Raw genomic sequence first — 10,940 nt, forward strand, 5'->3', positions numbered from 1 at the left:
TAGGAATGTTAATGAGTGTCTGTAAGTCAGTTTAAGCTCCTATGCAGCTTAAGGTTTATGCACTGGAGGATGGCTTTGAGAACCTGTTGTCAATATCAGTAAAAAAAAAATCAATTGTATTGATCCTTGATCCCACAGAGGAAGAAGAGGAGGGCAGCTATGACAGCGAGGATGGAACCCATGACATCAAGACCAAGTCATTCTCCAAAGACCCGGCAACAAACTCTTCTGTGATTAGTCCCTCTCTGTTATCAGCTGGAAAACTTCAAACCAACCAAAAAGCCCAGAGTAAGAGAGAGAGACCAGGACTCTCAAATAATCCCATTTACTTATTAATCCCATTTATTTATTTCATTGTGGCCATCTAATACCTTATTGTGAGGTCATAACCATCATGGTGTTGCCCCCTTCAGGTGTTGTGAGCATGCCCAGTGTGGACTTGAGGAGGACCAGGCCCAGTCCAGGCACTGCAGAGAGGAGACGAACAGACCTCCAGGAGCACCAGGGAGCTAAGAGTGCCAGCACTCCCAGCTGGAGTGCATCACTGGCGGCCGGCGGCCTCGGGGACGGCAGGGGGATCCATGGATCACTCTCAGAGGCTGACAGAATCAACAGGGAAGCCATGAGGAAGATCTCAGGGGCCCAAGTCATTCTGGGAAAGGTGAGGAGATGTTTTGGAGGACCGAGGGTGGAGTATTGGCAGAGCAGAGGGGATGTTGGGGTCTTTTTGTTCCATCTCAATTATCAAAAGCGTCTTCCTCTCATCCTCTCCTTACCGTCTATCTGATCTGAAAACACAGGATAGGCTAAAACATGGGTATAATTGTACACGTACACACATATCTATGTGTAAAATTCTGTCAGTGTGGATGAAGATAAGCCTCTTCGGACCGTTGAGATGACACCCATTTCTCTTTATTTGGTTGTCTGTGTGTATGATGCTAACCTGTGATCTGTGGATGTTTCAGAGGAGAGGCTGCTGGCTGGAGACTGAGACCCAGAGAGAAGAAACCACCAGGGGCAGGAGGAGCAGGAACAAGCAGGTGAGGACGGGAGGGGTGAATGGGCATGGGGGGGGGGGGGGGGGGGAAGCAGGAGGAGAGGGGGAGGAGAAGGACATAAGGAGGTGGATCAAGAGATGGGTGACAGGTGGTGAAGGTTAGAGGGTAGGGGATGAAGGGGGTAGGGGGGGTAAAGGTGTTGGAGCTGCTTCTTTGAGGTGCTCTGGAAAACTGAACCCCACCCCTCTAGCACCTATAAAAACCTAGGGCAGGACCAACAGCATTACCTAACCCTGCGTGGGCTGATCCCTTACCACTGAGATATATGGGCTGTCATAAGAAGGGTGAACATGATGCTGCTGACGGTGTGTGTGTGTGTGTGTGTGTGTGTGTGTGTGTGTTTGCATGTATGGGCGAAGATGTTGTCAGTATACTAAACCAGTCAGTGTTGGTGAGAAATGCCCTGCGGTTGTCTCAGAGTTGGCCCAGGCTGTTTGATCTTAATTAGACTCATCCTGAGAGAATGTGACAAACACTCTAATCAAAGTGAAAAAAACAAATGCAAACATCTACCTCCATACCCACACACACACACACACACACACACACACACACATTCTGTATCCACACACACACCCATGCACACACACACACACACACACACACACACACACACACACACACACACACACACCTACACAGAGATGTGAGTAATCTTCCATACCCTCTGGTTACGAAACCTCTGTCACTATAATATATAGCCCCTTCTGTTGAAAACTCCCTAAGACACACACACACCTTTCAGGCTGTAATATATGGTCCTTTCTTTGGAAACCCCAAATACAGGCACAAACCTGTTGAACGGGCTGATTTTACCACTCCATCATCAGTCATCAGTCGTCGTTAGATAAACTGGCTCAGACTGGTCTGGAGCATGGGCTTCCTGGTGTGTGTCATTGTGTGTGTGTGTGTGTGTGTGTGTGTGTGTGTGTGTGTGTGAGGGTGTGTGTATGTTTGTGTGTGTGGGGCAGAGGTTACTTAAAGAAATGCAATCTCTTTTACTATCGACCTGGTTAACATAGGAGACCCTGGGGTGTATCTCAATAGTATAAAGTGACTTTTCCACCTTGTCTCCTTTTGTTTAAAGGCATTCAACTGGAGGAGTGAAAACATTGCCATGCTTATTGACACTTGTCCTATGTCTTCATCCTATATGTCACTTGTGCTATGACAGTTGAATTTCTTAATGAGATAGTCAGTGACATAATTCCTGTTACTTGTCCAGGCTAAGGGCCGTGCAGTGAGCAGACTCCTGGAGAGCTTTGCAGCGGATGAAGGATTCCGATTGGACGAGGAGAGTAGCTTCTCTGAGGGGGAGGAGGAGGAGCTAGAGCATTTGCCTCTGACTCACAGAGTGTCAGGTGAGAACACAGTTCAGTCAGGACACTTCAAACATCAGTTTAATCATGTTTAATGAAAAGGGTAGTACAATTAGGTTGGGCGTAATTGAATGGCTCCACTCTGTGTAGTTCCCTGCCTGAAATTAAACATCATAAAATACAAAATAACATAAACCCCCCCCCCCCCCCGTAGGTAGGTAAATACAGAGAGACCAAGCGGGTGGAGGCTGGGGCGGTGGGTGGGACGACCCATAAGTATAACTCTCATAGCCAGTGGTGTACACTGTTTAACCATGGTGGAGAGTTGCATACTAGGCCCTTTTAAGCCTTGTCCCTGAGATGACAGCTGCGTCGTCTGACTTAAACTGCTAAACTTAATTCATACAGTACAAAAATATGCATGCACATACTGTACAGACACACACACACACACACACACACACACACACACACACACACACACACACACACCTTTTACAAGTTTCATAAATGTCTCTCTCACCCTAACACCCCCCCCCCCTTCTCTCTCCAGCCCTGCCCAACTGTGTGTTGAGTAAGGAGATGTTGGTGGACGGTCTAAAGGTGTTGATCTCTAAGGAGGATGAGCTGCTGTATGCTGCCTGTGTTCACACTCTGGACCTGCCAGACATGTAAGGCCCCGCTAAGACCTCTGGTCATACATAGAACACTCTCAGCCACAGACACACAGATGGCTCTCTTCATTCAAATATCCTACATCATTCACTCACTACATCTCTCTCTCTCTCTCTCTCTCTCTCTCTCTCTCTCTCTCTCTCTCTCTCTCTCTCTCTCTCTCTCTCTCTCTCTCTCTCTCTCTCTCTCTCTCTCTCTCTCTCTCTCTCTCTCTCTCTCTCTCTCTCTCTCTCTCTATCTCTCTCTATCTCTCTCTCTCCCATTATTAGATTCAGTGTAGTGATTGAGGGCGAGAGGGGGAACCGTCCCAGGATCTACTCTCTGGAGCAGCTGCTGCAGGAAGCGGTGAGTCTCTCCTCTCTGATCCCCCTGTTAACTTGATGTTGATTTAGTTCCCTCCCTTACATATGGATGTGTGTATGCGTATGTGTATTTGGTTGCCACCTTAATTCCATGACTTCTGTTTCTGTGTGTGTTAGGTGCTGGATGTTCGTCCACAGACAGAAGCCACGTTGACTGCAGGGACGCGTGTGTGTGCATACTGGAGTGAGCGTTCTCGCTGCCTCTATCCTGGATATGTCCACAGAGGTGAGATACAGGCACTTTTCTGTCACACACACACATACACATACACCCCCCCCCCCCCCCCCCCCACACACACACACACACACACACACACACACTTACACACTGTGACACTGTTCCCTGTGTGTGTGCTGTAGGAGGCCCAGGTGAGGAAGAGAAGGAGGGGAGTGTGATGGTGGAGTTTGATGATGGAGACAGAGGGAGGATCTCCCTCCCCAACGTCCGTCTGCTGCCTTCGGGGTACCAAATCCACTGTGAGGAAACCTATAGGGAACAAAACATAATGAATGAATGAATGAATGAATGAATGAATGAAATTAAATTCAGCCTCTCTTGCCTAAAATAACACATCACCCCCCCCCCCCCCTCTCTCTGTCAGGTGCGGAGCCCTCTCCAGCCCTTCTTGTCACACCTGGTCGACGTGTTCGCCGAAGTTCCACCCAGGAGCGTAGAGACATGGCCACAGAGAGAATGGCCAGTGCAGGAGGGAGGATCCAGGAGAAGCGGCCAGGTAATGGATCAGACCACTATAAACCACTACAAACCAGCAACCAAACCATCACAGAGAACTATAGACAAGCATTAGATAAATCAGTTAGGCGTAGTTAAAGGTACGACAGTACAACCCTAAATGAAAGTTTTTTTTTTTTATTTTTTTTTTTACTTCAAATGGTCTAGAATTTGGATTGATTCATATCCAATTCCACCTGTTCTGTAGAACCCATTATATCGACTTATATCGATCTTATATCGATCCCAAACGTGTGAGAAAGATTGGCATGGTGTAATTCTATCTAATTAGACGGTGCCTGTCTTTCCCGTTCGGTTTGAGATTGATGCTTGCAGAATAGCATTAGTCAGATGTGAAATGGATAGGCAGCCATGTCATCACTCATCAGCTTAGCCCCAGTCAGACACCATAGCCTGCAGCCAAACTGCCTGAGAGGCCCACCTGTAGAAGAGATACTGGTCAGACCAGCTCTACACCCTCAGTCACTGTGGCCCGCACTCCCATTTCCCCAAGCTGGCACCATTTACATCAGCACTGCGTCAACTGTCACTGATCTGAGTGCTCTCAGATCATATTAGGAACCCATAAATGTGCACACAGACTTATAAACTCACATTTAAACATCTTCAATCTCTCAACATTCTCAATTACTTAGTTGGCGAATTAAGGTTTAATAGATACAATCTGTATTTGTTTTGTTCTCAGTCTCTCTCTTTCAGAGCAAAGCCGTTTACCTAGTGCTAAGACTAATTCAATTCTTTCACTTTCCCTCTCTGTGCCGTTCCTTACTCTGTTTCTTCATCCAGTCGGACGTCCTAAGAAGATCCACTCAGAGACCAAGAGTTCCATGACATCAACAGAGACCATCACCAAGAACAACACTTCCTCTTTGAGCTGGCCAGCAGCTGTTCCGTCCAGAAAGAGACCTCCTGTGGACTTCTTCCTGTTCAACGGGACGTCTCGTAAGACCCAGAGGAGGGTGCGAGACTTGGGGGTGTTCCATCGCCCCGCTACTCACCCTCTTACCCCTCCTGTACCCCTCAAGGGAATGTTCAGCTCCCCCTTTGCCGTTGACTCTTTCAGCAGCATCGCCAATGGTTACACCACCTTCGGAAGCGGACCTGGGACCCGGTCGGTTACCACGGTAACGCCTCATGGGCTTAGGGATGTCCCCATGACAACGCCTTCTAGCAGGAAGTCGGGCGACAGGGACAGGAAGCAGTTCCTGGTCAAGCTGGACCACGAGGGCGTGACCTCTCCCAAAACTAAGAACGGGAAAGCCCTACTACGCCTCGGGGGTGGCAGGGGACACAAGGGTCCTTCTACAGGGGAGGGAGGGGCAGCACCCCTTAGGTACATCAACCCTACCCTCCTGGTGAAGGATGGCAAGAAGGGAGGAGCTGGAGGAGAGGGTGGGGGGGCCAGGTCTGAGCTTCTCCTCAAGGGGGCGCCAGCCCTGAGAAAGGGGCTCCCCTCCTCTGGTCTTGGAGGACTAGGGGCAGAGTTTGGTCTGGACTGTCCCAGTGACTGCCCCAGCTCCTACTCCGAGCTTGACGAGGATGAGGATGAGGATGATGAAGCTCGGCGTAGGACGACGGTACCGCTGCGCGGTGGATCAGCAGGAGCGGGGCGTTTTCTCTCCCGGCTCTCCGTGTGCTCCTCGTCCTCCTCCTCTTCCTCCTCCTCCTCTGGCTCCCTCTCTTCCTCCTCCCTTTGTTCTTCAGACAACGACTCTTCATATTCTTCCGATGAAGAGTCTTCCTCTGTCCTTCTCCGCCGTGCGCTGCTCCAGCAGGACAAACACAAACACAGACAGAGCATGACCTCTGACCTATCCAAGCCTGACCCCTCCACCAAGCCTAACCCCTCAGTCTCTGCCCCCCCTCATGCCTATGTGGCCAAAGCAGCCATGGCTGTCATGGGTTCAAAGGTGAGAGGTGAAAGGGTCGAGGACAGGAGGGAGAACATATCAAAGGGGAGGGCCAACAGTAGCACAGCCAAAACCCAAATCAAGAGGAGAGAAGAACCTCCACACACACACACTCCGAACCTAACCCCTGTGAACTCTCAGTCCAAACCTGCCAAGGACTCCTCAGCCAAAAGACAGAGGATGTCATCACCAGACCCCCTGCCCAATATGGCTGCCCTCCTGCCTGGCCGCCAGCTGTGGAAATGGTCTGGGAACCCCACACAGGTGAGATACTAGACACAATAAAAATTGTGGCTTATTTCTGACATGGCTGTGGGTGAAAATGTCATTTGACGTCATTTCATCTGAAGTTTTCTTAGTAGTAGTATCTGAAAGTGGAAGCCTTAATGCTGAGGTCATCTCAACATCTAATCGCCCCCTCCCGCCTATTCTCTCCACACAGAGACGAGGTCTGAAAGGTAAAGCCCGGAAGCTGTTCTACAAGGCGATCGTGCGGGGGCGTGAGACGGTGCATGTGGGGGACTGTGCTGTGTTCCTGTCTCCTGGCCGGCCCCAGCTGCCATACGTGGGTCGGGTGGAGAGTCTGTGGGAGTCCTGGAGCTCCAGCATGGTGGTCCGGGTTAAGTGGTTCTACCACCCCGAGGAGACACGCCTGGGCAAGAGGCACCGTGACGGCAAGGTAAGGCAGGAAGACGTGGAAGACACTTTCTTATAACCTGCAAGAATAACACAACAAACAAATACAAATAATTTGAAGCACTAACAGGAACCTCTCCCCTCTACCCAGCATGCTCTGTACCAGTCGAGCCACGAGGATGAGAACGACGTTCAGACCATCTCCCACCGATGCCAGGTGGTCAGCCGGGGCGAATATGAGCACCTGATTCGCCGACAGAAGCCAGGGGGCGGGGCTCAGGACCTGTTCTACCAGGCTGGAACTTATGAGCCAACCACAGGCCAGCTGGTCAGCGCAGAGGGTGTGGCCATTGTCTCCTAACAACCCTGGAGAGGAACAACAAAGATGGCCGACCTCTCCTGAGTTGATCTCCTGAGTGGAAGACAATGGTGAAGGGACAGCAAAGAGCTATCCATTCATGGTTAGAGGATGAGCTAGCCCAGGAGACAGAGAGAAGGTGTTTCATCCAGCTGGTGCTGGTGTCAGAGAATGAAACCCTCCTGTGTGGATGCTGTGTTATCCACCATGATGGCTGTAGAGCACTGGCGCTGGTGTCAGTCCAGACTGGTTCAGTCCAGTTCAGATCCAGCAGAGCCCGGAGAGAAGGACAACCCTGGACTGGTTCAGGGTCCTAACTGGTTGAGGACTCCCAGTGCGGCTGAGTGCTGTCCTTTGGCGGAATAGAAACTGAAAAAAAAAAAAACAGAAGGAGGGAATCCGTGCATCTTTCGAGGCGAGGACACCAATCTAAGTCTTTGGTAGACTTACCCCAGAGTCAGCAGCACTTTGGGCCCCAGTGGAATCTGTTATCACATATTAGCACTGGAGTCAATCGGAGGGAGGAAGACTCTACTGACCTTCTGAAACAGAGTCTTTCTACACTCTTACACTCAGGCGGTCTGTCAGAGAGAGACTGGGAGAGAGAGAGACTCATATTAGAGAGACTGGGAGAGAGAGAGACTCATGTTAGAGAGACTGGGAGAGAGAGGGAGACTATACTGAAAGGAGAGGCCTTTCTTTCCCGACACTGGTTGTAATGGTCTTATTGGCCACACTGGTCTGATGAACGACGACAGGATTAAGAAATCCCAACAGGACCAAAAACACTGTAGTTCTGAGGTGTGTGTGTGTGTGTGTGTGTGTGTGTGTGTGTGTGTGTGTGTGTGTGTGTGTGTGTGTGTGTGTGTGTGTGTTTGTGTGTGTGTGTGGGTGTGTGGGTGAGGAGAATCGCTATCTATAGTGGCCCCATTTGGTACTTGATGAGCTCAGAGTAAATAGTGCTTTAGCGTGTGTGCGCGTGTGTGTGTGTGTGTGCGCGCGTGCTTGTGTTGATCTCTAGTCTAGACCTCATGAAACACCCTTGATGTCTTTAACACTCTAAAAGTAAATCTCTGAAGATTAAAAAATAATCAATTGATTTACTAACCGCGTTTTCGCTAGACTAAATGACAAAAATGAATGATTATCTCCAGTCAAGCCATACACTTCAATACCTCTCTCTTATCCTTGTATTCAGGTGCATACATGTACAGTTGCTTTTATTTGTTTAACTCTCTGTGTGTACATCATATGTACTGTAAATAGATGTCACATAAACTGTACATTTAATACATATATAATATAAATGAAGAGAGTGTTCTACTCTTCTTTGTTGCTCCTTGGGGTTGTGTTATTTTTCAAGAGATAACCGTTGAGTTGTGATAGGGGTACTTCTTGGCTTAAGGAGGGGGAGTTTTTAGACCGTCTCTCTCCCTGCACTGAATAGGTTCTGTTGAAACGCTACAGGGAGAGGACGGGAGGGGGGGGTCAGAGGTCATTAGGGGTAGATCTCTATGTATATGACATGATGGTGGGGGGAGGGTGGAGGGGGGGGGGGGCTGTTTTTATAAGAAAGGTGGAAAAGGCTTTCGTGTCCACATCGTCATAGGCCTGTTTTTGTATTTTTCTTTTGAGTTTATTACTTCTGTTATGTGCTTCTCCTCTGGGGGTTTCAAATCTCTGTTATTTGTTTTAGAAATACTGGAAAGAAACCGAGTTTCTTCTTTTCACTGATCCCTAAAAAATCGAGAGTTCTAGATGTATTATATCTATATTATATATGAAATGTAGATATTTATCTGGCCTCAAAAAAACAAAACAAAAACCAAAGCGCCTCTGAATTTACGCTTCATCACATTAGAATGCAATATAGAGAATACTAAAATATTCAATCAAATCCGAATCCGGGAGCCCTGCAATCACAAACGTATTTGAAGTAGAGCTCCAGTGTTCACTATTATTGGTGTGCATGAGTAGCTGTCTCTTGCTGACTTGCTTGTGTTCACCCAATGTTGCCATTAGAGCCTTTGGAAACGTTGCAGCAACGTTTTCTGCACATCGCATGGCTGATGCACTTGAAGGCTCCATGACAACCATAATGACATCACATGACTGTGAAGGACAATCAGAGCCAATCAATGAGGGCGATGTCGAAACAAGGATCAAATCAAAATTGTGCTTCTTGTCACTTTTCTTCCTGCTTTGCCAAAAATGTCTATTTGAGTTTTTTTAAATGTTTTTTTTATTTCTATTTTGCCATTGTCTTTTTCCTGACTGTTATGCAAGCCTGTGATGACTGTTTCAGTGTAGGGATTTTTTGGAAAAAATAAATGTCTTTGCATTTTGGACATTGACTTTTTAACAACATTTTTGCTGTTACACTGCGAAGCAAAAGCTTTAAAAGAAATCTAATGTGAAAATCCATTCAAATGTTACTTTATGGGTCTATAAATTGATTTTTGAAAGCTGTATTTTCTTAAAGAAACACTGGATTCCTTCTGAGCATCACATTTGGGGAAGTGACATCATTGTGCGACCTGTTTTTGAGACCCACTGGAAACTACTTTGTATAGTTGATATACTTTGACATTGTTTCAGTCATTGTTGGAAATATGACTAAAATATTTCCCCTGTGTAAAAAGAAACAAGTTATTTATCTTAATTTTATTGCCTTTGCGTTGCATTTCATTAAAAAAATATTCAAAACTATACAAGACACTGTACGCTTCTGAGTGCCTTTCTTTAGAAGGTGTGAGGTACCTGAATGTAGTCTTGTGCTTATCAATGCCTATCATTTGTCAGCTGACGAAGAATGGAATAAAGAAGAGAGTTAAAGAATGGGAAGAACGAGAGGTAGAAAGCAACGTGAAACTGTATCCTAGAATGAGAGAGAAGAAGAAACAGTATACAGAGCTGCATGACAGACTGGTGCGGTAAACCTTCCCCAGGCAGTACAGGTGGGTCAGGTATTCAGAATAGTAGAAATGGAACGGAACTGTTAAGAGCACAACGTAGTCATATTATATTACCCCTACAAGAACACACTGATTTAAAATGTGTGTGTGTGTGTGTGTGTGTGTGTAGGTGTGTTTCCTCTTACGTGGCTCAATAGTGTACTCAGGATCTTTTGAAGGGAACGTTGCTTAAAAGGAGTGTGTGTGTGTGTGTGTGTGTGTGTGTGTGTGTGTGTGTGTGTGTGTGTGTGTGTGAGAGAGAGAGAGAGAGAGAGAGAGAGCTAGAGAGAGAGAGAGAGAGAGAGAGAGAGCGAAAGAGAGAGGGAGGGAAGGCAAGACTGTCCCCTGAACAGTATAGAGTTTCTTGAGCTTTTATTAGAATTTTCCTATGATATTTTCACACCTTTACATCACATTGTAACTGAACTGTTTGTCAAATGGATTTTTTTAAACATTTAAAGACCGTAACCTAGCCTTAGCCTTAGCCTCATGTTACTGTAGCTTCTTGGTGGCAACATACAAACAACTTTTTTTTCAAAATGGCCGACATGTCCTTCCCTGGTTTGAGTCGTATTGGAAAAGTTGAATCACCCTTTCCTGAGTGACTGTTCTAATGATCCTTGGCCGTACGGCAAGTACAGTATCACACACATCCTTTGTCCTGTGGTATGTGTGTATTTGTGTTCTTTTGTCCTCTGTGCTATCAGCGTGGGCGGTTTACCTCGTTATTGCAGAGACAGATATGAAACAGTGTGCCTGCCAGTCTGACCACACACACACACACACACACACACACACACACACACACACCCACACACCACTTACTGTTTGTCTTTTGCATCCCACCACTCGCCCCCTCAACCGACCAACGCCTTCAAAACACACAGACATTCAGAGCTGTCTTTCACTCC

At 47.3% G+C, this 10,940-nt stretch overlaps 1 protein-coding gene across 1 annotated transcript in view; it reads left to right on the forward strand.

The window, feature by feature from the left end:
- The window catches only part of bahcc1b (BAH domain and coiled-coil containing 1b), a 47,768-nt gene extending 39,221 nt beyond the window's left edge, over positions 1–8,547 (forward strand). The window contains 12 exon segments of the mRNA XM_083686917.1: positions 139–288; positions 414–661; positions 969–1,043; positions 2,287–2,422; positions 2,934–3,051; positions 3,325–3,400; positions 3,535–3,643; positions 3,778–3,894; positions 4,020–4,151; positions 4,958–6,345; positions 6,524–6,760; positions 6,869–8,547. Coding sequence (XP_083543043.1) covers positions 139–288; positions 414–661; positions 969–1,043; positions 2,287–2,422; positions 2,934–3,051; positions 3,325–3,400; positions 3,535–3,643; positions 3,778–3,894; positions 4,020–4,151; positions 4,958–6,345; positions 6,524–6,760; positions 6,869–7,078 — 2,996 coding nt within the window. The 3' untranslated portion in view covers positions 7,079–8,547.
- Positions 8,548–10,940: the final 2,393 nt, after the last annotated feature.

The sequence above is a fragment of the Argentina silus genome (assembly GCF_951799395.1).
Source record: "Argentina silus genome assembly, chromosome: 16".
Lineage (NCBI taxonomy): Eukaryota > Metazoa > Chordata > Actinopteri > Argentiniformes > Argentinidae > Argentina > Argentina silus.